This window comes from Platichthys flesus, chromosome 21, assembly GCF_949316205.1.
Source record: "Platichthys flesus chromosome 21, fPlaFle2.1, whole genome shotgun sequence".
NCBI lineage: Eukaryota > Metazoa > Chordata > Actinopteri > Pleuronectiformes > Pleuronectidae > Platichthys > Platichthys flesus.
In genome coordinates, this window is record NC_084965.1 from 5,047,843 (window position 1) to 5,072,083 (window position 24,241).

The 24,241-nt window shown below is 45.1% G+C and overlaps 3 protein-coding genes across 3 annotated transcripts; 1 reads left to right on the forward strand and 2 right to left on the reverse strand.

Annotated features, from left to right (window-relative positions):
* The first annotated feature begins 96 nt into the window (after positions 1-96).
* On the forward strand, positions 97-9,021 carry LOC133932449 (progressive ankylosis protein homolog). Its single transcript, XM_062379120.1, has 12 exons — positions 97-647; positions 2,077-2,293; positions 2,482-2,600; positions 2,785-2,868; positions 2,983-3,153; positions 3,294-3,428; positions 4,133-4,225; positions 4,322-4,414; positions 7,277-7,406; positions 7,525-7,648; positions 7,858-7,957; positions 8,095-9,021. The coding sequence occupies exons 1-12, from the start codon at positions 552-554 to the stop codon at positions 8,224-8,226; spliced, it is 1,494 nt and encodes a 497-aa protein (XP_062235104.1). The 5' UTR covers positions 97-551; the 3' UTR covers positions 8,227-9,021.
* A 204-nt stretch (positions 9,022-9,225) lies between these two features.
* On the reverse strand, positions 9,226-19,530 carry LOC133932448 (uncharacterized). Its single transcript, XM_062379119.1, has 11 exons — positions 19,259-19,530; positions 18,306-18,644; positions 16,595-17,236; positions 15,344-15,532; positions 14,643-15,017; positions 13,613-13,698; positions 13,365-13,471; positions 13,121-13,264; positions 12,396-12,527; positions 11,208-11,477; positions 9,226-10,765 (listed from the first exon to the last, which is right to left on the reverse strand). Exons 2-11 carry the CDS (start codon positions 18,452-18,454, stop codon positions 10,556-10,558), a joined length of 2,304 nt encoding a protein of 767 aa, XP_062235103.1. The 5' UTR covers positions 18,455-18,644; positions 19,259-19,530; the 3' UTR covers positions 9,226-10,555.
* Positions 19,531-19,918: 388 nt separating this feature from the next.
* Positions 19,919-21,897, reverse strand: otulina (OTU deubiquitinase with linear linkage specificity a). Its single transcript, XM_062379121.1, has 3 exons — positions 21,547-21,897; positions 21,338-21,459; positions 19,919-20,522 (listed from the first exon to the last, which is right to left on the reverse strand). Exons 1-3 carry the CDS (start codon positions 21,790-21,792, stop codon positions 20,093-20,095), a joined length of 798 nt encoding a protein of 265 aa, XP_062235105.1. The 5' UTR covers positions 21,793-21,897; the 3' UTR covers positions 19,919-20,092.
* Positions 21,898-24,241: the final 2,344 nt, after the last annotated feature.

The window sequence follows — 24,241 nt, forward strand, 5'->3', positions numbered from 1 at the left end:
AGATTTAGACCTGCTGCTGACGTCACGGCCGGGACGCCAGGCCCACGTGCTGGAGGCGGCGGGTTCCAGGCTCGTGCGGGGTCGACTCCCGCCCCAGACCCTCTGTCAGCCGCGGAGCGTTCACACACACGCACCGACTCCCGGGCCCTTCCGTCGCCGCCGCCCACCCGTCACTGCCCAGCGGCTCCAGCTCGGGACGCCTCCCCCCCACCCCGTGTCGCTCCCTCCCACCGCCTCCACCATGATTTGCGGGGAAGATGCGCCCGTGTGAATCTCCCGGTGACCTTCGCCTCCGCTCGGCAGCATCGAAGCAGTGCGACGCGCCGCCGCCTCAGGAGCAGCAGCAGCCGCAGAACAAGCAGCAGCGCCCCGGCCCCGGCTCCATCCCCGGCCCCTCACCTCTCCTCCCGGGCTAGAACACACACCCCAGGTGTCCCCTCTCCGTGTCTCTCTCTCTCGCTGTGTCTCCAGCCGCTAAAACCTCCGAGTGTTCCAGTCAATCCATCCAGAGCGAGGCAGATGCCCCTCGCTCCTTCCCCCCGGCTTCTACCATGGTGGAGGCTCCATCCCTCAGCCCTTACTGGCCCCTCGTCCGCTTCCTGGTTCCTCTGGCGATCACCAACATCGCCATCGACCTCGGGGAACAGGTAAATGTGTTGCGGGGTTTATTTGTCCTCTTCGCCTCTGCGTCTCTTCGCTAACCGCCGCTAACCCGCTGCACTTCGCTGTTATTTATTTATTTATTTATTGACAGGATTCGTGTGTCTGTTGTTCCACCCGCTGCCGTCGGTTTTTCTGAAGCGGCAGAAATCAACGACCACCCTAAACCACCCAGCCCCCCCTCAAACCCGTCACTGACACCGGGTGTCTCCGGCCTGTGTTGTCGGTTGACGTTGGGTGTGTGTGTGTGTGTGTGTGTGTGATGTAGCAGCCGTTAGCTTAGCTGGCAGCAGCTGGGGTGTTGTGTGTGTGGAGATAAGATCCGTTTACATGTTTTATTCAGGGGAGTAATAACACTCTCACTCACGGGAAGAGCCGTGTTTATTCAGGGGGGGGTCAAAACACACAAGTAAACAAACACACAAATAAACAAACACACAAATCCACCTTAATGTCTGAACTCCTGTGGATATTTTTCCAGCTTCAACCTTGTTTGTCGTTTGATTGGAGTCACGACCTGTTTGGAGAAGATGATTAAGATGATGATGGAGGATCATGTGCTCAGACTTAAGGGTGTGTGTGTCTGTGCGTGTGTCTGTGTGTGTGTCTGTCTGTGTGTGTGTGTGGGTGTGTGTCACCTCTTTAGGACATTTTCCAGTACATACACTGACCTTGGCAGGACCAGGTCTAATGAGACCAATCATCATGTCTGGGGTCCTTTTGTTAATCGTAGGGTTAAGATGTGAATTGTGGTTAAAATAAGGTTTTGTTCAGGCTGTTGTGTGTAATGAATGGAAACTGATGCAAAGCCCTAACAAAAATACACAAACTTGTGTGTTTAATTTCCTGTGATTGTCATGTTTTCCTGTCTGCCCTCTCACAGCCATACGACTGGTGGCTCGACTCTTTACCCAGGAGACAGCAGGCAGATAGTGTGTGAGCATGAGGCTGGGAGATGTCAGGATTAAGCTTATGTAATGGCTCTGTTAGCCGGTATAAATAGCACACAATCCTGCAAAAGGGAAAAGGGGGGGGGGGGGGGGGGCAGCTGTTGTAGTTGCTCTGAAGCTATGAAGTGAATGGAAATCATTTTTTTAAGGATCAATTGCTGTGGGTGTTTCCCTGCGCCGATATATTACACCAGCCAAAGGTCTGTTTTTTATTGTCTGTATAAAAAGCACGTGCAGGTATTTAATTTTTTCTGAAAAGCACGACGGCTCCAGGGCTGTGGTGGACCAGCACGTTGCCATCTGGTCAGAGATAACAGTCCGGCAAAGTCACGGTCATGTGGCCTGGTCAAGAGCTGAGCTCGTCCTCCTCTTCCTCCTTCTTTATGTGCTGTCTCACCCTCTCTCTCTCTCTCTCTCGCTCTCTCTCTCTCTCTCCACACCCACCCCCTTGCCTTATCTGTTCCAGGCCCTGAACCGGGGTATAGCCACAGTCAAAGAGGATGCGATTGAAATGCTGGCCAGCTACGGCCTGGCCTACTCCCTGATGAAGTTCTTCACGGGGCCCATGAGCGACTTCAAGAATGTGGGTTTGGTGTTTGTCAACAGCAAGAGGGACCGGAGGAAGGCGGTGCTGTGCATGGTGGTGGCCGGAGTCATCGCATTCATCCTACATATCCTTATAGGTGTGTGTGTGTGTGTTCATGGATTTGTGTGATGACACGCTGAGCTTGAACCACATCCTGAAGTGGGTATCGTTGTAGCACCCTTCTTCAACTTCCTCTATTGTGAAAAATCACAACTCCTGCTCTCTGAAACAATGAAATGCTTACCTGCGGTTTCCTCTTAAAGTTTTTGTTTTATCTCTCAACAGCTTACACGGATTTGGGGTACTACATCATTAATAAGCTCCACCATGTGGATGACTCTGTGGGGAACAAGACACGAAAGGCCTTCTTATATCTGGCTGCATTCCCTCTGCTGGATGCAATGGTGAGTGCGCAGTACAGCAGGATTACTCTGCAGCAGCAGTCAGACATTTTATCATGCGAGAGATGGATTTAAACACGTCTGAATCTAGCAATAATCCCCTGTTCATTGTACAGCCCGTCTCAGCCGTGGTTGAGAAAATGTCCAGCTTTCTAAAGGTGTGTCTGCTCTTCTGTTCTGCCTGAAGGCGTGGATTCATGCAGGGATCCTTCTCAAGCACAAGTACAGCGTCATCGTAGGCTCGGCCTCAATCTCTGATGTCGTGGCCCAGGTAGAAAACGTCCAGTCCACACTTTTCATTTTCATGTAACGCACAGGAGAAATCCAGTTTTTTGCAGTGTATGATTTTGGGCGTTTATCGACTTTTTGTTGTCTCTTCCTGCAGATTGTGTTCGTGGCCATCCTCCTCCACAGCAACCTGGAGTGTGTGGAGCCTCTACTCATCCCAATCCTCTCCCTGTATATGGGTGCCTTGGTCCGCTTCACCATCGTGGGACTGGGTTACTACTGTAACATCCACGACAACATCCCAGACTCCAGTGGACCTGACGTGGGGGTGAGTGCTGTGCTAAGGTGAAAATGGGTCAGAGGGTTTGTGTTTCTCTACATGACGGTTGACACACATTCTGGATACACCACTGGGCCCTAGCCCTAGTGTCTAGCAGTGATTTACTGGGTGTGTTTTGGTCCCTGCAGGGCGATGCCACCATCAAAAAGATGCTGAGTTTCTGGTGGCCCCTGGCCCTCATCCTGGCCACTCAGCGCATCAGTCGACCCATCGTCAACCTCTTTGTGTCGCGTGACCTCAAGGGGACCTCTGACGCTACAGAGGTGGGTGTGTCCCGGATTTCATTCACCAAATAAATCTGAGCTTTTCAAAAATGCAGTTACCTACAGCAGCTAAGGTTAATATTTGATGGAAGAAGTTGTTTTATTTTCACTTATTAAATCTGCCCTTTTTATTTAAAACCATTTCTTAATGGTAGTACTCGTAGTATTTTCTGATGTAATGGATCATTAAGTTGGAATTTACAGCCACTTGAAGTAGGTATGCTAATTCGCCCCTCAAGTTATTGCAGATGAAATGCCAGATGATAACAAACTCCCTCTGGAGCATTCTGGCTTACAGAGACCCCAACTACTAGAGACAATGCATAGCTGTTTACCAGAATGAACTGGAAATCATCAACAACACTGGCTGCCAGTGGTTTGGGTGATTCAACGTGTTCATGTGAAACTCAGGGCAGGATTACACCGAGTGAAAACATTCCCACACTGAGCTGCTGCTCCCGAATGAAGCCTGCCGCTGCCAGTTTTATTCCGTGCACCAAAAAAAGAGCTCCGGGCTGTTTATCCAATTATAAACTTGAAAAGCCGCACATTCACGGAGAGTGAGAGACACAGCGAGGATTTCAGGTCGGCTGTTATTAGTCACCTGTCATTTATTTAACCGTATGTGCTGTCTGTGGTATTTCCAGCATTAAAGCGGCAGCGAGCTGATGACTTATAGCCACCGTGTCTCTTTGTCATTCCAGGCTGTTGCTGTGCTCACAGCCACGTACCCTGTGGGTCACATGCCCTACGGCTGGTTAACTGAACTGAGAGCAGTGTACCCAGCCTTTGACAAGGTAAACCACTCCCACCTACATGTGTTTGCTGCAGCGGGGACAGTTTAATGTAGATGGGTTTGTTTAAACCTCTGATTTTCCCTCTTTCGCCAACAGAACAATCCCAGCAACAAGTTGAACTCCAGCCACTCAATCACCAAGTCCCATATTAAAAAGTTTACATTCTGCTGTCTGGTCCTGTCCCTCACGGTAAGATGACGCTGAACCTTTTCACATAATGCTCTGAATTAGGTCTGAGAGAAGTTGTGGTTGTGTGTTTGTTTTTCCAAAATGGCAACATGCTTTTCTGACTATATAATGATATGTTTTTATAAGAAAAACAAATCATCCAGTTTCCTGTTTAGGATTTCTGTCATTCTGACAAAGTGTTATACAAAGTTGTGGAGACACTTTGACAATTGACACAGTCAGGGTAAAGTTTCAGTTTTCATTTTCATACTAGGCAGCCCCTCCCGTGCACTGTGTGTGTTTGTTTACAATCTAAGGTGTCCTTCATTGAGACATGACCTTTCTTACAGTGGGTGTCAGTTGTCCTTCCATGGACGTCCTGCAAAACCTTATAAGCTTTGCACCCTTTTCATTTTAACGTGCTTCATAATATCAGATTTTGTGACTGCAGATGTGTCATGGCTTGTGTTTTTGGAGTCGTACACTATCAGACTTTGTGTTGGGTTTTTGTCGTGTTCACATTTTGTTTTAATCTGCTGTATCACAGATTAAAAGATACTGTCAGGATTCCATGCCCAAGACTCGTCTAACTCGTCTCTCAGGCTCCTTGTGTTTTTATATCTTTAAGTTCTGTTGGCTCAGCAACTTGCTTATGTTCACAGTGATCGGTTTGCGTGCAGGCTCACTGACTGTACTTTGCTGTCATGTTGTGGTTTCAGGTTGCACAGGGAGGGAGACACATTAAGGTGGAATTTGTGAAGACGCAAAGGGGCTTTTGTCCCTGCAACACTCCCACCCAGGCTTTAAGAGCTTAATGAAATAGGCGTTCACATAAAACCTCTCCGTTAACTCACTTTTAAAGCCCCTTGCAGGTGTACTTTCCTGTTAAGTAATGAGCGCGGCAGTCGCATTACAGGCGCTGAGCGGTTTTGTTTTGGAATAAATGTTTTAATTATTACGGGAGCAGATCGGCAAGAACATAATATAATCCAGGCTTTCTTATACCAGCCTCCTCGTCAATTTGAAATGGTCCAAAGTGAATTAATGTGAAAGTAAAATGGAGCCTTTGCCCCAGATCGTTGTCCTGGGAGCTGAGACAAGAATAACAGGAAGTGTGCGGCCGAGGTTGGGCCTTTTTTTGAGGAGGAGGAGGAGGAGGTGGAGGAGGAGTGGCCCACCAGATGTGCTAGCTCAAGGTTGAAAACATGTGTGCGAGGGTGTGCGTGTCCAGCACAAAACAACAGGCACCTAGGTATGGCCCGGGCGCTGTTGAATACACAAGCTGACAGCCTGCCCGGGCATGTCCCGGTGAAGGAAGGACAACGGCACGAAAAGCAGCCGAGAGCAGGAACACGAAGGGAAATGAGGAATGTACTGTGACAAACAAATATCATCTTGTGAAACAGACGTCGAGGATGCGGAGGCAGTGCGTGTGGATGTCTTACCTGGTTTAGACTAAACCACTGCTGAATCAGGGGAGAAAGTGGTTTCCAGTTGAGCAATACAAATGAGTTATTACGACATTGTGCTAAAAGTGAAATCATCAGTCACAAGTTTATTCCTATACGTTTGTATCAGGAGATCAAAGAGCAACAACAAAACTGCAGTAAATGCTTTTTGTGCAATTAATCACCTTCTGCATAATGTGTTATTCTTCAAGAATATTAAAAAAAAAAATTAAAAAGTTTGCAGGACACAGAGAATATAAATTGAGTGAGTGCTCTCTGAGGAGTCGGGTCTTCCAACAAGATTTGAAGACGGAGAGCAGGAGGATTAAGAGGAGGAGATTAATTACCCCCCCCCCCCCCGAGTTGGGTAATTCGTCATCTATCAAGAGACGACACAGGACAAAGGTTTGGACAGTTCCTTCCTGTAGATCTGTATTTTCGGTTCCTCATCGCTCGTTTCACATCGGAGTGAACAAGAATACTTCATGAAAGTGTTCAGTGTTTTGTTACTGGGAGCACTGGTAACCCTGTGCTAGAAGCCGGTCACAGCAGTCAAGATGTCTAGCGCTTGAAAAGGCGTCGAGCACACACTCTGTACAGTGTAGTCTCGACAGTGACAGATGGATCAGGCTGAGGGAACGTTAATTAGTGAGAGAGAGAGCTGGAGCTGGGCTGGATATTAATGTGTTGCTAAACATAAGCACCGGCTGGGAGCTCAGTCTTTTCATAGAAAGAAAGACTTTGTATAATCAGCAGAGCACTGGTAAGAATAACCAGGTGGTGTTTATCGGAAAGAGAAAGGGACCAAGCCTCGATCCTTGTGGTACACCAGTTGAATGACAAGGGACACCTGGGTTTTCCGGCTGGTCATTTTGTGTCCTCTGACGTTACACCCTAAATGCTTTTAATGCTAAGCAAAAGAAGGTTCCTGCTTGTAGACATTCACAGATTTGAGTTTTGAATTTAGAGCAGCTACTAGTGTGAGGACAGCAACATAAAAGCATCCAGTTGCAAGCAGTGTGAATGTCGTTGTGTTGTCAGTCGGACTGGAACCAGTAAAGAATCTTTTATGGATCCCGAGGGGCCTTGATGTTTATTCCATCTCCATCTTTATACATTTGCTTTAGACAAATTGAAGTGTTCTTCTTCCGATCAGGCGAGTTCAGTCCTCTGTTTGATGCTCCCTGGTGTTGTGCTCATACAGTCGTAGCCCCGAGATGCTTTGGACATTGTTGCCCGCTGCCTCTAGAAACAACAACATTGTCTGTCATGTGTTCGCTCCCTTGCTTATTTTGTGTGAGCTTCAAAGGCCGACACTCAATCTGAAACCCCTTGAGTTAATGAACTAATGAGATCTAATGAGGCGTGCCGGGCGACTCTATCGTGGATCAGTGGACGCAAAAAATGAATTTGCCTGTGCTCACTTTGTGTCCAGCTTTGTTTCGTGGTGTTTTGGAGTCCACACGTATCGGAGAAGATCCTCGTCGATGTCATTGGAGTGGATTTTGCTTTCGCAGAGCTGTGCGTGGTCCCGCTCCGAATTTTCTCCTTCTTTCCCATACCAGGTAAGACACTCCGATGTTATTTACTTTTTACCTGTTGCATTTCCCTTCCTGCTGTGGCTTTAACCGGGGCGTACCTCGGACCAGTGGGGTGATGTTTCCACTTTGTGTGTGTTCCCAGTGACTGTTCGGGCTCATTTGACTGGATGGCTCATGACCCTGAAAAAGACCTTTGTGCTGGCCCCCAGCTCGGTTCTCCGCATCATTGTCCTCATCACCAGTTTAGTTGTGCTGCCTTATATGGGGTAAGTCAACACTTCAGAGAACACTGTCGGGGTCACGCGGGTCAGCACCGTGACTCAGGCCCACTGGTATTTATTAGTGCTGTTGTGTGGTGTTCTGGTAAAATGTTTTTGTTGCACCTTTATTCCTCAAAACACGAAGCATCAGGAAAATAAAAATATTAATTCACCTCAAAAACGCAGCTGGAAACGTGATGTTCTTTGTTTTTCAGGGTTCACGGGGCCACACTCGGGGTCGGATCCCTCCTGGCCGGGTTCATAGGGGAGTCAGTAATGGTTGCCATTGCAGCGGGCTATGTTTATCGACAAGAGGTGAGAAAATCCCAGTTCAGGTCAAAGCAAACGTACAAACACACCTTATTCTGTTCTTTTGGAAAATCCTGTTGGCAGACATTTTTCACTGTGTCTCAGTCATGATATATAATTGACTTTTCGTTCGTTGTCTTCAGAGAAACAACGAGATGTCCAGCGAGCTGGTGGTGGAGGGTGAGGACTCTGCCCCGATGAGCGAGGTGTGCTCCAGGACGCAGATGGACTCCATCGAGGAGCTCCAGGAGGAGGAGGAGGAGGAGCAGCAGTGAACTCTTGACAGCAGGCGGAGGTAGAGCCGAGCTCCTCGCGGGGCTTTGCTGTAGAGGAGGCGGCTGAGTGCGACGGTACAGGAGAGCAGAGAGGACCCGAGGATGATTTGGTTTCAGAGGTTTCGCTCGATGGACTTGAACTTTTGAGTACAAGAGTGACGAGGTCTCCTTCGTGTCGACCCACACACCATTTTAACGCACACTGTAAAGAAAGCCATGCACTTCCAAGTGTTCATCCATCAGAGTAAATACCTTTGTCTTCCGACGTTTCCAACAGTTCTCATAGTTTTGCATCATCACATTAGCGGGTGTAATAACCACTTTTCATGTGTTTACTGGTAAACAAGGGAAATGCACAAAGGAGAACTTTTCCTCCTCACCAGCGGGAAGGACGTGTCTGTCGAGTGGTGGTGGAGTTGCCAAATTACAGAGTTCCTTATTTTATGTTGTTTTATCGAGATAAAAAGTGGCAAGGCCTTGCTTGAATTAAAATATAGATATGTTGTGGGACTTGTTGGGTTGTGCAATCGTGTTTTACATACCATGGTGTACAGATTATTGTTGTTTTATATAGGTAATGCAATGTGTATATTTAATTGCCTCGAGGGGTCAGGAATCCTTTATTATATCATTGCGTGTTACAGGATAGTTCTGATTGTTCACTCTTCATTCAGTCTGGGAGTCGCATCTACTTTTGTTTTGCCATGCATTTTCCTGGTAGTACTCAGACTGTCGTACGTACTGTATATACTGTACAGGCATTCTTATTTGACTTATAAATTGCTTTATTATTAACTCCTTGGCTTTGCTGGCATTGGCTTCACTTTCTTGTTGTATCTTTTTTCTTATGAAATTATAAAAAGTAAAATGTGTTGGAAAAATAATTTGCCACCAAAATGATCTTACACAAACGTTGAAGGTGAAAGAACGGTGCCTCTCGCCCATTGGCCTGACAGGACCCTTACAGATAATGAATGGAGTCGAAATGACAAACAACACTTTCGCAAAAATTGTACTCCATTTTATTTTTAAATGCCGTCCAAAAGTATTACAGTGCGAGATCGTTCCTGCAAATTGGCATAATCACTGTTTTACTGTTGACTCATCACCTTCACCGGCTCGGAGACCAGGGCACGGAAATGGCCTCGAGTCATCACTGACACCCAACATTCATTCTTATTGTGCATTATTTCTAAGGCAACATGGAGGACCAAGCGAGCCTTGTGTACTGAATCCAGTGGCTGGTGGTTTGGACTGTTGCCAGCGTCTGAAGCAACATTGGCACATTTTTTTTTTCTTGTCCGTTCAGAACAGCTTGGTTAAAGGCAGCATGTTACACATCGAGTTTGACACACACTCGCAGACGTACACACACACATCACACCTCTGACACTGAGGCTGATTCAGCTTCAGAGTCCTCTGATACCATCTGGTGTAAACCTGATAAATCATCCAACTCCTCTCAGACTAATTCAGCCGTTTCACTTCTGACTGTCATAGATCATTTAAAAAGCATTTTTTACCACAAAATGAAAAATAATAAATAAACACACAACTCAAAGTGCCCAAATTCCAGTGTTAACACCAAACATCTGATGATCTGGTGCCGGCGGCGGCTCAACTGTGTTTTGATCAGGATTTCAAAGAGGCTGCTCAGAAACTTATTTTTCTCCTTCAAAACAAATAAAAACAAAATGTTCCCCACATTATTAGATACACATTTACTGTATGTACATGTACTCAAATAGAAAACTCTGTATACAGTACAGTGTGTACAAATGTGTGTAAACCACAACTTGTACAGGGTCTCGATCAGCATATTTCTTTTTAAAGAATCGCTCCAACATTTTAGGGAAATTGGCTTATTTGCTTTCTGACAGATGGATGAGAAGATGGATCATGTTCTGTTGATATGACAGAACAGTCGGCAGCTTGTTAGCTCATCTCAGCATAAAGACTGGAAACAGGAAACTATTTTCTTAAGTCAAGTTCATATATTTGGTTGTGTTTGTTTTTTATTTACAGTTCTCAAAGTTAATGGTTGAACTGTAAAATATCAAGTTACATCTCTTTGTCATAAGACTTAAATATCTTATGAATCATTTCCAATTCTTTTATGAACCTGTACCAGGATTCCCTTCTCCCTTATCTCGGTTAAATCTGTGGTTAGGGCTGCAGTGCAGAAACCCAGTGTGATAGCATCATCTCCTCATCTTACGTCTGAGCAGACCAATGAGCATCTTCCCTAAAATGTTGAACTCTTCTTTGAATTGGTGTAAATCTATTCATCTTGATCAACCTGAGGAGTGTTTTGTTTTTATGGCAGGAGTCAGCTCGAGTCCAGCTCCTCGAGCAGCTCTGCAGCTTCCATCACTGGGACGTTGTAGTGGCGGTCGTCCTCAGTGACGAGGCACACCGACGGCCAGTCGTCCTTGTGGTCGTCCGGGTAGAAGGTGATGAACTCCTCCGTGTCGGCCTTGTACAGTCTGTAAACTTGAAGGGTGCAGTGCAAGGCGTAGCCCAGCAGGAACATCTCCACCTGCACACAGCAGGGGGTAATTGCACGGTTACAGAGGAACATGCAGTTCACACAGCGCAGTGTTTAATCAGAGGCTCAAGCACATGATATTAGTGAGGTGGGGTTCCTTTGTCCAAAATCACATCCTTGCTGAAACCTCCTCATCACACGCATCATGATGCAGAAGCACTGCAGCAGTGCAAGCACAGACAAGCCCCGCCATCATTTTCCGAGAATGTTACACATCCAGTCTCCTGACATCGCACATTCATTGTGAGTTTTTAAACAAGCGTGACAAACATTGACTGGAAGAAAATCTCAGCAGCTGATATCTGTAAGAGTTGTATAACATAAATGGTTCATGTAAAACTGACCAGAGTTTTACTGTAACCAGGTCAATCTTTAACCTTGCGGCTGAGTGATTAACAAAGGAAAACCGGGCCCTGGTGGATTTTTCTCTTACCTGCTCCAGCCCGGCACTGAGACCCACGTGGCTGAGGTGGTTGCAGAGGAAGGAGCGTGGGCAGTCGGACGAGTCGCGTGCGAACAGCAGCCAGCAGAAGAGGGGAACATCTCTGCCGGCCTGCATGCAGCCGTGCAGCTCCACCGCTCGGCCCAGCATCAGCAGCTTGAGCGCCTCCAGCAGCCCGAGCTCCTCCTCGCCGCCCTGGAACACTCGTTCGCACAGCTGATGCCGCTCGGCAGCGGAGGAACAGTCCACGGCCGCCTGCCACTTGAAGAAATCAATCACATTAATCAATAACTGCTTTGATTAACAAGCATGGAAGGAAACTTTAGCTGCCATTTGAGCTTTAATTTCCCAGTACAATCATTAGATGAGATAAGCAATTTGAAGATGATGTTTCAGATCCTGTGAATCTTTGCTGTGAACATTTTCAAGCCCGAGCAATCAATGAATTACCAGAAATGAACTGATCCAATAGGGAAAGATGTTGTAGCCCCATCAGGATCTGTCCAGATTGTTGTACGAGAGCAAAGGTGTTTTAAAACCAAATCTCTTGGAGGGGTGGGCGGGTACAACAGTCTGACTGTAAGTGTTTGGTAGATAATTATTCAGGAACTACTCAACATCTACAGAAGCAAGAATTTTAATCTGCAGCATTTGTATGATTTGTTTTTGGCCCTTTTTTGCCTTTAAAAAGGGGTCAAGGGTCTTTTCCACTCTATATATCATCCAGATGTTCAGACACAGCAGCAAACAGCTTCCTCTCATTAAAGCCACTGACCTGAAAAACCCTGTGCTGTAAACACCAGCTCCTCACAAGCCGCCTGTTGCAGAGGGCGACTATAAACTCAGCACAGGCCTCGGACTGTTGGAGTTAAGACGCACTGTGGTTTTAAGAGTTGAAACTACGCCTTTGAGGTTGAGGGTTCGTCTTTCCTTGCAAATGCTTTAGAGTAAAACAAGGCTGAGTTAATGACACAGGGGGAAAAAGAGAGAGTCATGAGGGCCGGAGCCGTGCAGCACTGAGGAAACTGCCCTCCCTCTAACATGTGGAAGCAATCACTTCTAAAAGCCTTGCAGACACCAACACCCTCACTGCACACGGATGGCATTGAAGTAGTGCGGTGGCTCCGGGTCTTTCAAATACTTTGTCATCACGCAGGGGTTAGTGTGCAGATCCACTACCTTATTTCGGAGAAGCTCCATGTAGCCTTTGAGCTGCTGGGTGACGTCCTCTGGTCCGTCTCCCCGCAGGCACTGGCCGGGAAAAGTCCACTGACTTATGAGACCTTCCTGTGCCTCCAGATGCTCCGGCAGCTGTAACCCAAATATAATAGAGGTAAGATGAAAAATCAGCTGAATAAACATCAGCTGAAGTCATAAAATGACATAAACACAGACGTTAGACAAGGTATCCTGTCTTCTGGAAAGTTTTTTTATTTAAATATATCCTGTGCTTTTAAGGATTAAATATAATGAACAGTTAGCATCCACAGAGACTGTGAACCTCTAGTAGATTGATGTTGTTAGAGAGAGTGAAGAAAAGGAAATTACATTATAATTAGTAGATGCAGCTTTTTCTTAGATATGAGGAATTTCTCAACCTGGGCTCGGAACTACAGGGGTTTTACTAAAACGATTTTAAAATCGAGTGGGGGATATTTTTATATCAATCTTTTCTATAATCTTTAACACTCGTATGACTCCGTTAGCACTTGGGCGGACCACCTTGGAATACTTTATGAGCACTCATAAGTGTGACCATTGAGTGTTTCCTTATTCTGTCAACATTGTAGGAATGCAGCTTTAACCGCTGGTCAACTGATCCGATCCCCTAAAGGTGTGTGTGTGTGTGTGTGTGTGTGTGTGTGTGTGTGTGTGTGTGTGTGTGGGGGGGGGGGGTTGTTTACCATGGTAGCGTCGTCCTCCTGCAGCCACGCAGGAAGCTGGGTGCTGTGGGACAGGACCTGGAACAGCGTGGCTCTGAGTGCACAGTAGTTGTCCCCCCTTACTCTCCTCAAGCTGCTGAACCTCTGGGACATCTCTTTATAACCCTGCAGCAGGACACCACAGGAAGTCATTCGTGTGAGAACATAAAAAACAAAACTGTCTTTAATCTGAAAACACTTTGTCCTAAGAGCTGCAGGCACCAACCTTTCTAATGAGAACACTTTTGGCAGTATTTCCTTTCCACTCCCTCTCGCTGTACCACAGAATGTCCACGGCCGGGGCCAAACTGCATCTGTCCTCCACCTTTAAAACTGAGCGAGAGAAAGAGAAGAGCAAGAAGACGTGATGGACGGAACAAAAGGAGCCCTGTGTGCGTTCGACATGACAAAACAGAGCTGGTGTTGTTTCTAATCCCTGATGCAGTTAAAGTCAGTTGATTTGAAAGTACTGACGTGTCGTTTCAAACACAGATGTCGGTCCTGGTTCATTATGTTGAGACTCTGAGAGTTCCTCCGCTCCTCTGTACAGGTCTTCATCACTACAGGGGGGAAAAAGACACATGTGACTGAAACTCAGGACCTCAACACTTCAGCTCTACAAAGACAAAGTGCAAAAACTGACTTCAGACAAAGTATTTGACAGGTTTCTTATTACTAACAGGTATTTCCCCTGTGGGTGAAGTGTGATGTAACTGATGTCTCAGTGCCATAGACCTCAAATGTCAGATGTTGAGTCTGTGACTACTTCCTCCTCAATTGCAATAAACGTGTATTTTAGTTTCTTAGACTCAATCATACATGCACAATCTCTGGTGCTCTAAAAACAAAAAAACAAAAAATGTTCAATATATATTTGTGACCAATGTTATCGATTCAGTAGGAACCAATGGGCTTCAGTCTGACAGCCACAGACAGAACAGAGGGTTCAAGACGGACAAGAGGTTTGATTGTTGACTAAATGAAATTCAACATCCCTGTTCCTCCGACTCACAGTAAATTATTCATCAATGTGGTGGCTGATGTTCCAAATCATGAAATATTTAGATTAACATTATTAGTACACATTTTCTTCAGTTTTCACAGAATAGCACCTCCACTTCCAATCTGTGCGATCGAGGGGACAAATAAAACATTTGCTTCCAGTAACAAATTAAATCTGCAGCGTGGCTTCTCGTGGAGTTTGGTGAACTTTGATTCATGGTATTCACTTTGTGGGAGTGACTTTGCCCCAACTCCCTAGAGAACTGTAAATTATTGGTTGTTACTGTGTGATGTGCGAGTGTTGATAAACAGACATTAATAACACATCTCTCCGTCTCTGGGAAAGAATTTGAGATCTTTCAAAGCAAAAGATTAACAAGAGCCACTTCCTGTGTTGTGTCTTCTGTGTTATCACTGTCTCTCACTTTTGGACAGCACATTACGTGTGAGGTTGAAAATAATGTCAGGAATATGAAGCAACCAGCAAATTATCTTAACAAACCTATCCTGCAGGTGAGCTTCATCCGACTCTTCCTTCTCCGGGACTGTCTCAACTTCAACCTGGACATCAGCGGCTGTACTTCCTTCCGGCTGCTCCTCTTTTCCAGTTACTTCCTGCATCTCAGAATTCTTCACAGCCTGAGTCTCAGATGGAGCGTTCTCCTCCACCTCCTTCTCCGCCTTCTCCTCCTTCTCCTCCTTATCCTCCTCCTTCACTTCATCATCCTTCATTTTGGCAACATCTTCATCTTTATCCTGCTCTTCCAGGTTTGTTTCCTCCCCAGTATCTTGTTTGTCCTTCTCCAAGGAAGAGACATCCTTCAGGTTCGTGTCCAAACTCTCAGAGTCTGGTTGGACACTCTGATCGGACTTTGAGCTGGACAGAAACACATTTCTGTTACTTTTTCTGCTTTACAGACATAAACATAAACTTCACTTCTTTTTATATTTGAAACTCATATTGCAACAGTATTACACAGAATGTGCCACTTGAATAACATCTCATTTTGAGAGATTTTAAATTACACAAACAATTACAGAAAAAGAAAAGAAGAGGTTGAAAAACAGAAGAATGAAAACACAGGATGAAATACAAGCTGTGGTTTCTCTACACCCCCTAGTGGTCAGGCTGAGAACCAACAGATATCCACACTATACAAACAAGTGCCTTGTTTTGATTTCACTGACTCTGAACCGACTGACCTCTCTGTGGCTTCTGCCAGAGCTGCGGTCTCTGACTCCCCGAGGGAGTTGACAGAGTCTCGCTCCTCGCCGCTGTGGTCGCGTCCCGATCCGAGAGAGAACTCAGACACATCGTGGCTTTCTATCGCTTCGGCAACGACCTGCTCTAACACTGAAGAACTGCCATCTTCTGAATCCTCCGTCAAAGCACTGGACACAGGGCAAAAGACAGAAGGCAGGGTTAATAAAGTAGTACGTTTAAGTGTTTGTGTACAAGTATTGCGACATAGTACATCAACAGATAAACATTTTTTGAACTGATTACAGGAATTTTTCCATTATAAATCCTTGACAAATCAAGTTAAAATCCTGACTTTCATAAAACACTCTCAATTACTTGATTTTGCAGCTCTGCTCTCAAGGACCTAATACAGCCATCGATTTATAAAAAGGACAATGACTCGGGCAGTGACCCTGATACAAAAAAACTGAGACACATGATTTACTAAATGTTTACCAATTCCACTCAGACGTGTGGTAAAAATATTGGATGTGCAAAAACAGCCAGAACCATTATCCCTATAAGTAAATATTCTGTTAAAAATAATCACTTATTTACTGGTTGAGTGGTTTCTGTTGTTTTTAGCTTGTGACTTTTTGAGAATTAACCTCACCTGAACTTTTTTAAACAACGACCATTGACCACCAGTTTGATGGAGAGGTAATAAGACGTTCTCTGATTGTTTTATGCAAACAGTTTTATTTAATCTAATACATTAAAGTAAATCGTATTTAGTTTATTCATTTTCTCCTTTTCTATCCTCCTACTCTTGACTAGAGCTGCAGCAGTTTATTTACCTCCGTCGAGGAGGTTTTATTTTCTACGAAACCTAAATCAAAGATGGAACATGGCCAAGAAAAAAGAGCTAGTTATTTTATATACAAAAGTGAAGACCAAATAAAAAGAGCTATGTTTTCTAATCCGTTTTCTGCTCTTCTAGCCTTTCAGCTACTTGGGGCGGTTTATCAATTCATCAAATTGTTGAATGTATTTTTAAGGTTTTCTAAGCAAAGTTGTCAATTTCTAAAGTTTTCTTCTCAAATATGAGGAATCTCTGGTTTATTTAATACTTTTTTCAAGACAAACTGCTGAATAATTATAATTATATAAAAGAAATTGGCTTCATATTGACCCTAATTTTATCAAATCATTCTCCCATATGTTTTCCATTTAGTTTACACATGGAGTGTTTATATTGTCATGTGACTCACCAGCTGGGAGCCTCTCCACCGGCCTCCTCACTGACCACAGAGACGGGCATCACCTGACCAGCTGCAGCTGCCGGCTCAGTGTTTGGCACCGACACTTCACTATTTGTGGATAACTCCCCCGATGGCTCGTTTACAGCTTCGTCAAACATAACCTTGGAGCCTGCTTCTTCCTCATCATGGTGAGAAGTGTGCTCTGTCCCATGCTCTGTGTTTGAGGCCGTCTCAGGAGAGGGTGGAGGCTTCTCAGTGCTGACTGACTGGGCTGTTAGTAAAATACCATCGGGGACTTCGTCCTGCACCGAGGCTGGGGCTTCTTCTTCTGGCACCACATTTGTTTCCGTAAAAACCTCCCAGTCAGCTGCACCGTTGACTTTCTGCTGGGAGTCTAAAGTGCTTTCCAGAGGTTCAGCTGGTTCGCCGTCATCTGAAGGTTCCTTCAAAACCTCATCTTGTGCTCTTGTGGAGTTTTCTTCGAGTTTAACATCTTTGCATATAGTGGAAGGAGTCGCTGTCTGGATGCTCTCCGTCTTCAAGGGTCCGTTCTCCTGAGTGTTATTGGGCTCCGTCTTTCCGATCTCAGGACTTAGCTTCACCAGCTCAGGCTTCTCCTCCACATTTATATCAGCCTTGTCATGGGTTTTCCTGAGTGGCAGAACACAGAGAGGAGGAGAAATGTCACTTAGCACAGGACAATCGCCACTGAAATTTAAACGAGTAGAAACATAAATGAGTAATAAAGATCAGAAACGCCTTGTTGATGTGTGTGTGACCAAAGCGGAGATGTTTCAAGGTTGTTTTTGTACTGTGGGTGGGGAAGAAACAGGGAAACTCTGCTTTCATCTATCAAATGTTTTTGTCCTCATTCTGAAACCTTTCAAAATCTCTGGAAACCCCCTCATCTAAATTGAGACCTCAGCGCTACTCAGAGATTTGTAAATTGGGGGGAAATCTAAGGTATCATATCTCCCAGTTAAATCTTTGAGCTAATATTTGTCGTCTAATATTTGTCTTCTTTCTGTGTGCAAAGATTAAATGTTTGTCTGAGTCAAAACCAACATTGTAATCTATTACATCAACAGACGGAGGAAAGACAAACTGTCTAACAAATCGACAATTTAATTAGCTTTTCCTACTAGTCAAGTGTTCCATGAAGCCACTAGTGGAAATTTAAAACGATCTTTTCCTCCTGTATCAAGTCCAGAGTCACACAGAGAGACCAGGTCATCTTACTGACTCCAAACCCATCTCAAACACAGTGTTTGTTTATTCTCCTTAACATTTCCCAGAGTTTTCCTTTCACATATGAAGAATGCAGCAGGAGATTTTCTTAAGAAAAGGTCTGGAGCACTCAGACACACTCTAATCCGCAAAAGATCTCAAATTTGGTTGTCTTTCAAAGTTGAGATCTGCGTCTTTTAAATGTATGACACCTCGTTTTCGTTGTGAGATATTTGTATTCTTACACTTTAATGTCTGTTGCGTTCTAGAAACGCCATCAACACGCCAATTTGCTCAATTTGAATGTATCTGTGATATTCCTGCTGTTTTCACATATGCATTGATATTTGCTGGACCCTTCTCTGGGCGGCTGGCAGGAGAATTGCCGGAAAATGTCAGCAGCAAAAGACCCATGCAGAAAATCTCCGGACTCCAGTGTGTTTCTGAAACACAGACAAGTAACCAAACCACTGAGTAGCAACAGTCATCTCACCTCATGTCATCATCTCCATCAGGACCACACGTGCCCTCCTCCACCGTTCCACCCGCCGGCTCCGCAGCCTTGGAATCATTTTTCAGCAGAACACTTCTTTCCTCCGCGCTGCCACAGGGACTCTCATTGCGACAGCAGCTGTTCCCCATCTGATCGCTCCCTCTCCCCCGGGACGTCAGACAGGTTGTAGGCTGAACAGCGACCTCGGGTCCAGAGCAACCGTGGAGCGACCGGACGAGTCGCTGAACCTGAGGACTTCAGGAGTCCATGTCGAGGAGGGTCAAGCTGCTGCTAACGCCAGGGAGGGGCCATGTTCAGGTGCTGTGAGAAGGTTGATACCTGAAAGGGAAAAAGGTACAACATGAATAAATGAATTACTAAAACACTTGAGATGAAATGGATGTACCAGGAAATTCCGTGACCTGGCTCAGGAAGTTTTTTCATTAATGATTAAACTTCAAGGATCAAAAACATTATATATATAAAAAAGAATTGCAGCTGACCAAATAATAAAATGCTGCTCGAATCAGAATGACCCACGTGGATTTGTAATAATAAATAAATATATAATTTAATGACCAACACATTCAGTTCCCGATTTAATATAATCAACCAACACTCAACCAGTAGAGTGACTGAGTCGATTAATCAAATAACTAACCAGTTCAGTGACCAATCGTTTCTGTTCTGTCACAATGTTCTATTATATTTAATGGCAGGTTGGATTATGGTACCACGTTAAATATCATATGATCAGAATATTGGTAAAGAGTAATTGGTGAATTACACCAATACAAGAACAGCACGTGATGGTGTATGGATAAAAACATGTTGCTGTGGTCACGAGGCTAAAATTGTACTTCAGAATCCGATGTCAGATCAGTTGAGAGGGTTTAAAACGCAGCTGGAGTCCGGACGGAGAAGTGACAGCTGAGACAACGACACAAACAAACCTGGAGCTCGTTCGGTTTCGGTTTCACTCTGTTAGCTGCAGCTCGAGCTGAAGTTAGCTCGCCTGTTAGCCGCGCTCCAGCTAAACACAGAACAAGCGCCGGAGTCACCGCCGCTCCGGGAAACTCCGGAGAAAGTCCTGCCGGCCGCGCGGTGCCCTGCTGCCGCTGCCGCTAGCGTCCGCTGCGCCACATTCCGTCAAACTGCGGAGATCAAACTGCGGAACATCTGCGACGCTTCAGCCCGAGCAGCGGGGTCACGGCTGCGTCAGAGCGACGTCATGACGTCAGCACGGTGCGGGTGAGCCGAGCGGGGAGCTACGGTGGCCGGGCGAGTTCAAACCGACGCGAAGGAAGTAAACACGTGCACAGAGAGGAACACGTAAATATTGAAGAAAACAGAAGAAAATAAAAATGTTTTTCCAGCTTTGTTGTGGTCTTCTATATATAAATAAATGATGTAAAAATAAAGCTTTTGTTTATACGACTCTAAAAAAGAAGACATACTTTGCAAAAGCTCAATATTTTTCCAACATATAGCAGCAGATTTGTGTAAATTCTTCATAGTTACATAATATCAATTACCAATCATAAAAATGGGGAAATATAAATTGGGTTTTCATTTATTTTTCAAAATAAGAGTGAGAACAGAAACGCAGTACATTGTAGCAGATCTATTTTTATTTGCAAACATTCTGCAAATTCTGGAATGAAAATATCTATTTGACATTATATACAACAAAAGTATTCAATTGCTTTGTAAGAAATGTACACGTTTATCAACGTTTATAGTTCAAGTGTTGTCCTCCTTGGATTTTGGTCCTTGCTCTCCAGGCCCTAGATGTCCTTCAGCTCCTGTATGTGACTGAGCAGCTCCTCCGGCAGCTCCAGCTCCGACACCACGTCCATGCAGCTCTGCAGGAGGAGGCTCAGGTCTTCATCTGAGCAGGACGAGCGGTCAGCCGACCCCGAGCAGAGCCTCTGTGGTTGCTGAGGAACGTCCTGATCCATTTTGTCCCCTCGGCTACAGCACTCCTTCTCCTCTCCACACCCCCCGTCCCCACAGCAGCTGGGATCTGCCTGCTTTACCTCCAGGTCCTCCATGCTCTCAGAGACGTCGCTCACGCTGGGCGGAGGATTCTCCATAGACTTCCTGATGCTTTCTGCGATTCTGTCTTCGTGCTGCGACACACGCTGCAGGAGCTCGGTCACACGGGCCGGAACGGGGGTTTCCGGATGCTCGATCTGGCACCAGCACCATATAGCACTGGGATGAGACACACAAAGAGGCAGCAGCGTCATGTACAATAGATCAGAGAAGGGACTGGGCCCCACATCTGCTGGACAGAAAAGAGACTTCAACAATGGTCGGACAAAAAACATTGTGATGCTTCTGTGTGAGAAAGAGGCTGAAATATTTTACAGGAGAATATCAGACTTTTTAAAGCTTTCATCGTGGAAAGGTTTTACAAAAACATCAAAATAACTTTCTCTGAATATCTTAACATGTTTAAAGAACTATATTTTAAGATGTTTTAAATATTCATTAACTGAACAACGGCCCAGACTCTATTTGTGTACTCAGAAAAGTGCAGATAAAAATAAGTTAAATATGATAAGATGTTTAAAATCCTCTTTCTTCCCTGATCTGAACCACAGACACAATCCAATCTGTATCAAATATAAGGCTGCAATGACTTGATCAAAATCAGGTGACTATGATCTGTCAGGGTTGTGAAGATTTGTAAGCAGCAAAGAATGTAAGTATTTAACTTTTACTAATGTTGTACAAGCACCATGGTCCTTTTCTCATATTTCCCCACTTTTATTGTATTTTGTACCATATTCAGCCTTTATTCGCATTATTTATTGTATTTGTAGCTAAATTCTCTCAAGTTTAACCATCTTGTTGATTCATACTTTGTAAATAAACACATTTCTACCTCCAGTTTCTCAAGTAGCTTCTCTTTTGTGTAATGATATAAAACTTTCATTCAGGTGTTAATCGGTGTGCAGAGGTTTTGAGTCTGGCAACTTGCAGCTCTGATCGAATAAGAACTGATCGACTTGATCGATTATTACCTGATGATTCCCTTGAGTCGACCCACAGCCACAGTCCGAGCGGCTCCTTCCCGGAACCCCTGGTTGAATCCGAGCTGAAGCGCCTCGTCCTCTCCGGCATTGACCCCGTCCACGTACCCGTCCTGACCGGGACCAGAGCAGATAACCATAAGCCCAGTGGACACTCAACTTCCAGGTGGATCATGGATGAGGAGCAGGAGGAAACTCACCTTCACTCGTTTGTTCATGTTCGAGCTCCACTCTTTACTCTGGAGCTTCATCTCGTCTCCAGCTTCATCGAACACGTCCTCGGCGCTGAGGGACGCAGCTTTCAGCCAAGACATCTTCAGATCCTCGGGGAACAAGGAACGCGTCTCAGCGACGGTTCGTGTTGTTTCTGCGGGACGAGAACACGCGAGGTGCCGCAGCAGCGTGACGGCTGACCGGGAGACGTCATCACCCCGCGACGTCAACATAAGAACCGCCTGAAAACTAAATCACAAGAGAAAACATCGTGTTTGTCATTAACTCGTGTTTGTTATTAACTTAAGGGACATTAAGAGTCCTGATGATGACCAACATGAAACTCCTGGGACAAACATTTATATGACGACCTGTAGTGCAACTAAAAGAGACGATATTACTATGATTAATAATTTAATTATTTTATTTTATTGTAACATTTTTTTATTATTTAAATTACAATATTTCTAAATTCATTATGAATTTGTATATTCGGTATTTAGCATTTGTGCATTTTGGTTTTGTGGCGTACTTTTCCACACTTCTTCTGTGGTGTTGACACGAGAAGCTGAAAGCTGCTAAACACTGCCACCTAGCGGCAAGGCGCACCAGATAATAATAATCATTATAAGAGTAATAGCATTTTTTATCCAGGGGGTGGCGCTAAAGCATCACTGTAAAACCTGTCCACAGAGGTTCACTGCAGGACTCAAAACTCATTACATGGTCAACTCTGTTAATATAATAATATTAATGATAATATTTTATGTTATAATATGTATAATATAGTAATGAAATTATCATGTAATCTCACCTTGTCCTCTAGGTTAAATAAAGGATGTTCTCATAGAATTTCAAAATAGTGAGAGATAAATGTCAGATTGGTGTTTTTTAATAAATGCAAGTTGTAATATTGGGATTCTTGGTCATTGGTTTGCATTCAGATGGATCAGAATCATATCAGAGAGAAGATCATGATTCATATTCTCAGAAAACGCAACAATTAAAAATATTTAAATTATTTTCTGTTTTGATTTCATGATTTTGATCTAACACAATACAAATCAATCACCCAGTATCCTTAATTTACATTGATCAGATTTGCATTTCGATAGGCGACCTACACCCACGTGACATTTTATCAAGTGCTTCATGACAACATCCGTGTTTTAGATGAAAAACATGCGAAAGGGGTGAAATCCTCTGATTGAATCCATCGTGTTCTGGTCAGAAAACACTTCAGAGCCGAAGAAATCATGTCTCCTGTTGTGTTTTCTCCTCCCACTCTTAAGAACAGAGATGTTTAGTGCAGCCTGAACGCTCCGGCTGCTCAAATCAATGTCCGGTGCATCTTTACAGCTTCCTGTTTAAGATTTCAAACAACGAGACGTCAACCGTCATGACAAACACATTATTCACTCATCAATAAGGCATCTCACTCTTCTCTTCTCTCTGTTGGGTAAACAAACAGGGGGGGGGGGGGGGGGGGGGGTCCTCCTGGTTTTATTTTCAGATCCTTTCAGACCTCGTGCCACGCTTTATGGAAAACACAAGAGAGGCCGGGTGGCGGGCAAATGCATTTCACCTTGGTGGAATGCATTTGCAGCCGCTGGACAACAATGGCCTTGAGAATACTCTGAGGCCACGGAGGAGTCGTCTCTGTGCCCGGAAAACGGAGTCGGCCCTGAGGCCTCATTCGCAGCAGCCACACCTTCAGTTCCCCTGCTCGCTCAAAGAGTCAAAAACAACCAGCCGGGGCAATCACCTGACACATTTCCATCCAATTTCCACTGCAGAATGTGTTCATTTTCAGGCTAATGGCATGTCATTTTGCTGGAGCCTTTGGTCAAGAATTAATCCTGGAATCAAAACAGATTTTCCGGGGAGCAATCTTCCATCAAGTATTGATTTTTTTACACTCACGGAGCCTGTACTCCCTAATTTAACCTGACAGCCAGCAGCACAATGGACTGGGAGCACCTTGGCATCTCACAGAGGGAGCTCTCCTCCTCCTCCTCCTCCTCCTCCTCCTCCTCCTCCTCCTCCTCCTCCTCCTTTTCATCCATGAAGAGAAAGACAGATTGGGGAGGAGAAAAAGAGAGAGAGAGAGGACTCCTGGATGGATAAAAACAAAGGGAGCTGCTTATAGAATACACAGAGATAAAGCTTCCGGCTCTCTGTTTTACCTCTAATTATGTTTTGCAGGATAGTGCAACTTGGGCAGGTGAGGCTGAGAGGGAGAAGGAGAGTGTTCTGGGGCCATCAGCTATCATTATGGGCCTGTTGACATCTCCCTGTCTTTGAGTGATGCTCATCGATGATTTCCCCTTGGCCATTTTCCACCGATGCACCGAGAGGGGGTTTCATCACGGCCACGAAGGAAAGGGCCAAAGTGTCCGTACGGGTCCTCACTAATAAGAAAGCCAAGATGTGTCCGACCATGTCAGTGCTCTAACATCCATACCTGCTCTCCTGATGCCTTTAGATATGCAATCATTCTCTTTTCACCCTCCACACCCCATCCCTTCCTGCACCTCCCTCTCTCTGCATGTGCTGTAAATATACCACGGCGAACACAGAGGTCAGCGGGATGAGAGGATGATGGAGGGCAGGGCCGGTTATTTTCCCCGGCGGCTCTCAGAGCTGCGGTGACCCCGACGCAGGAGAGTTGCACTTCGCCGG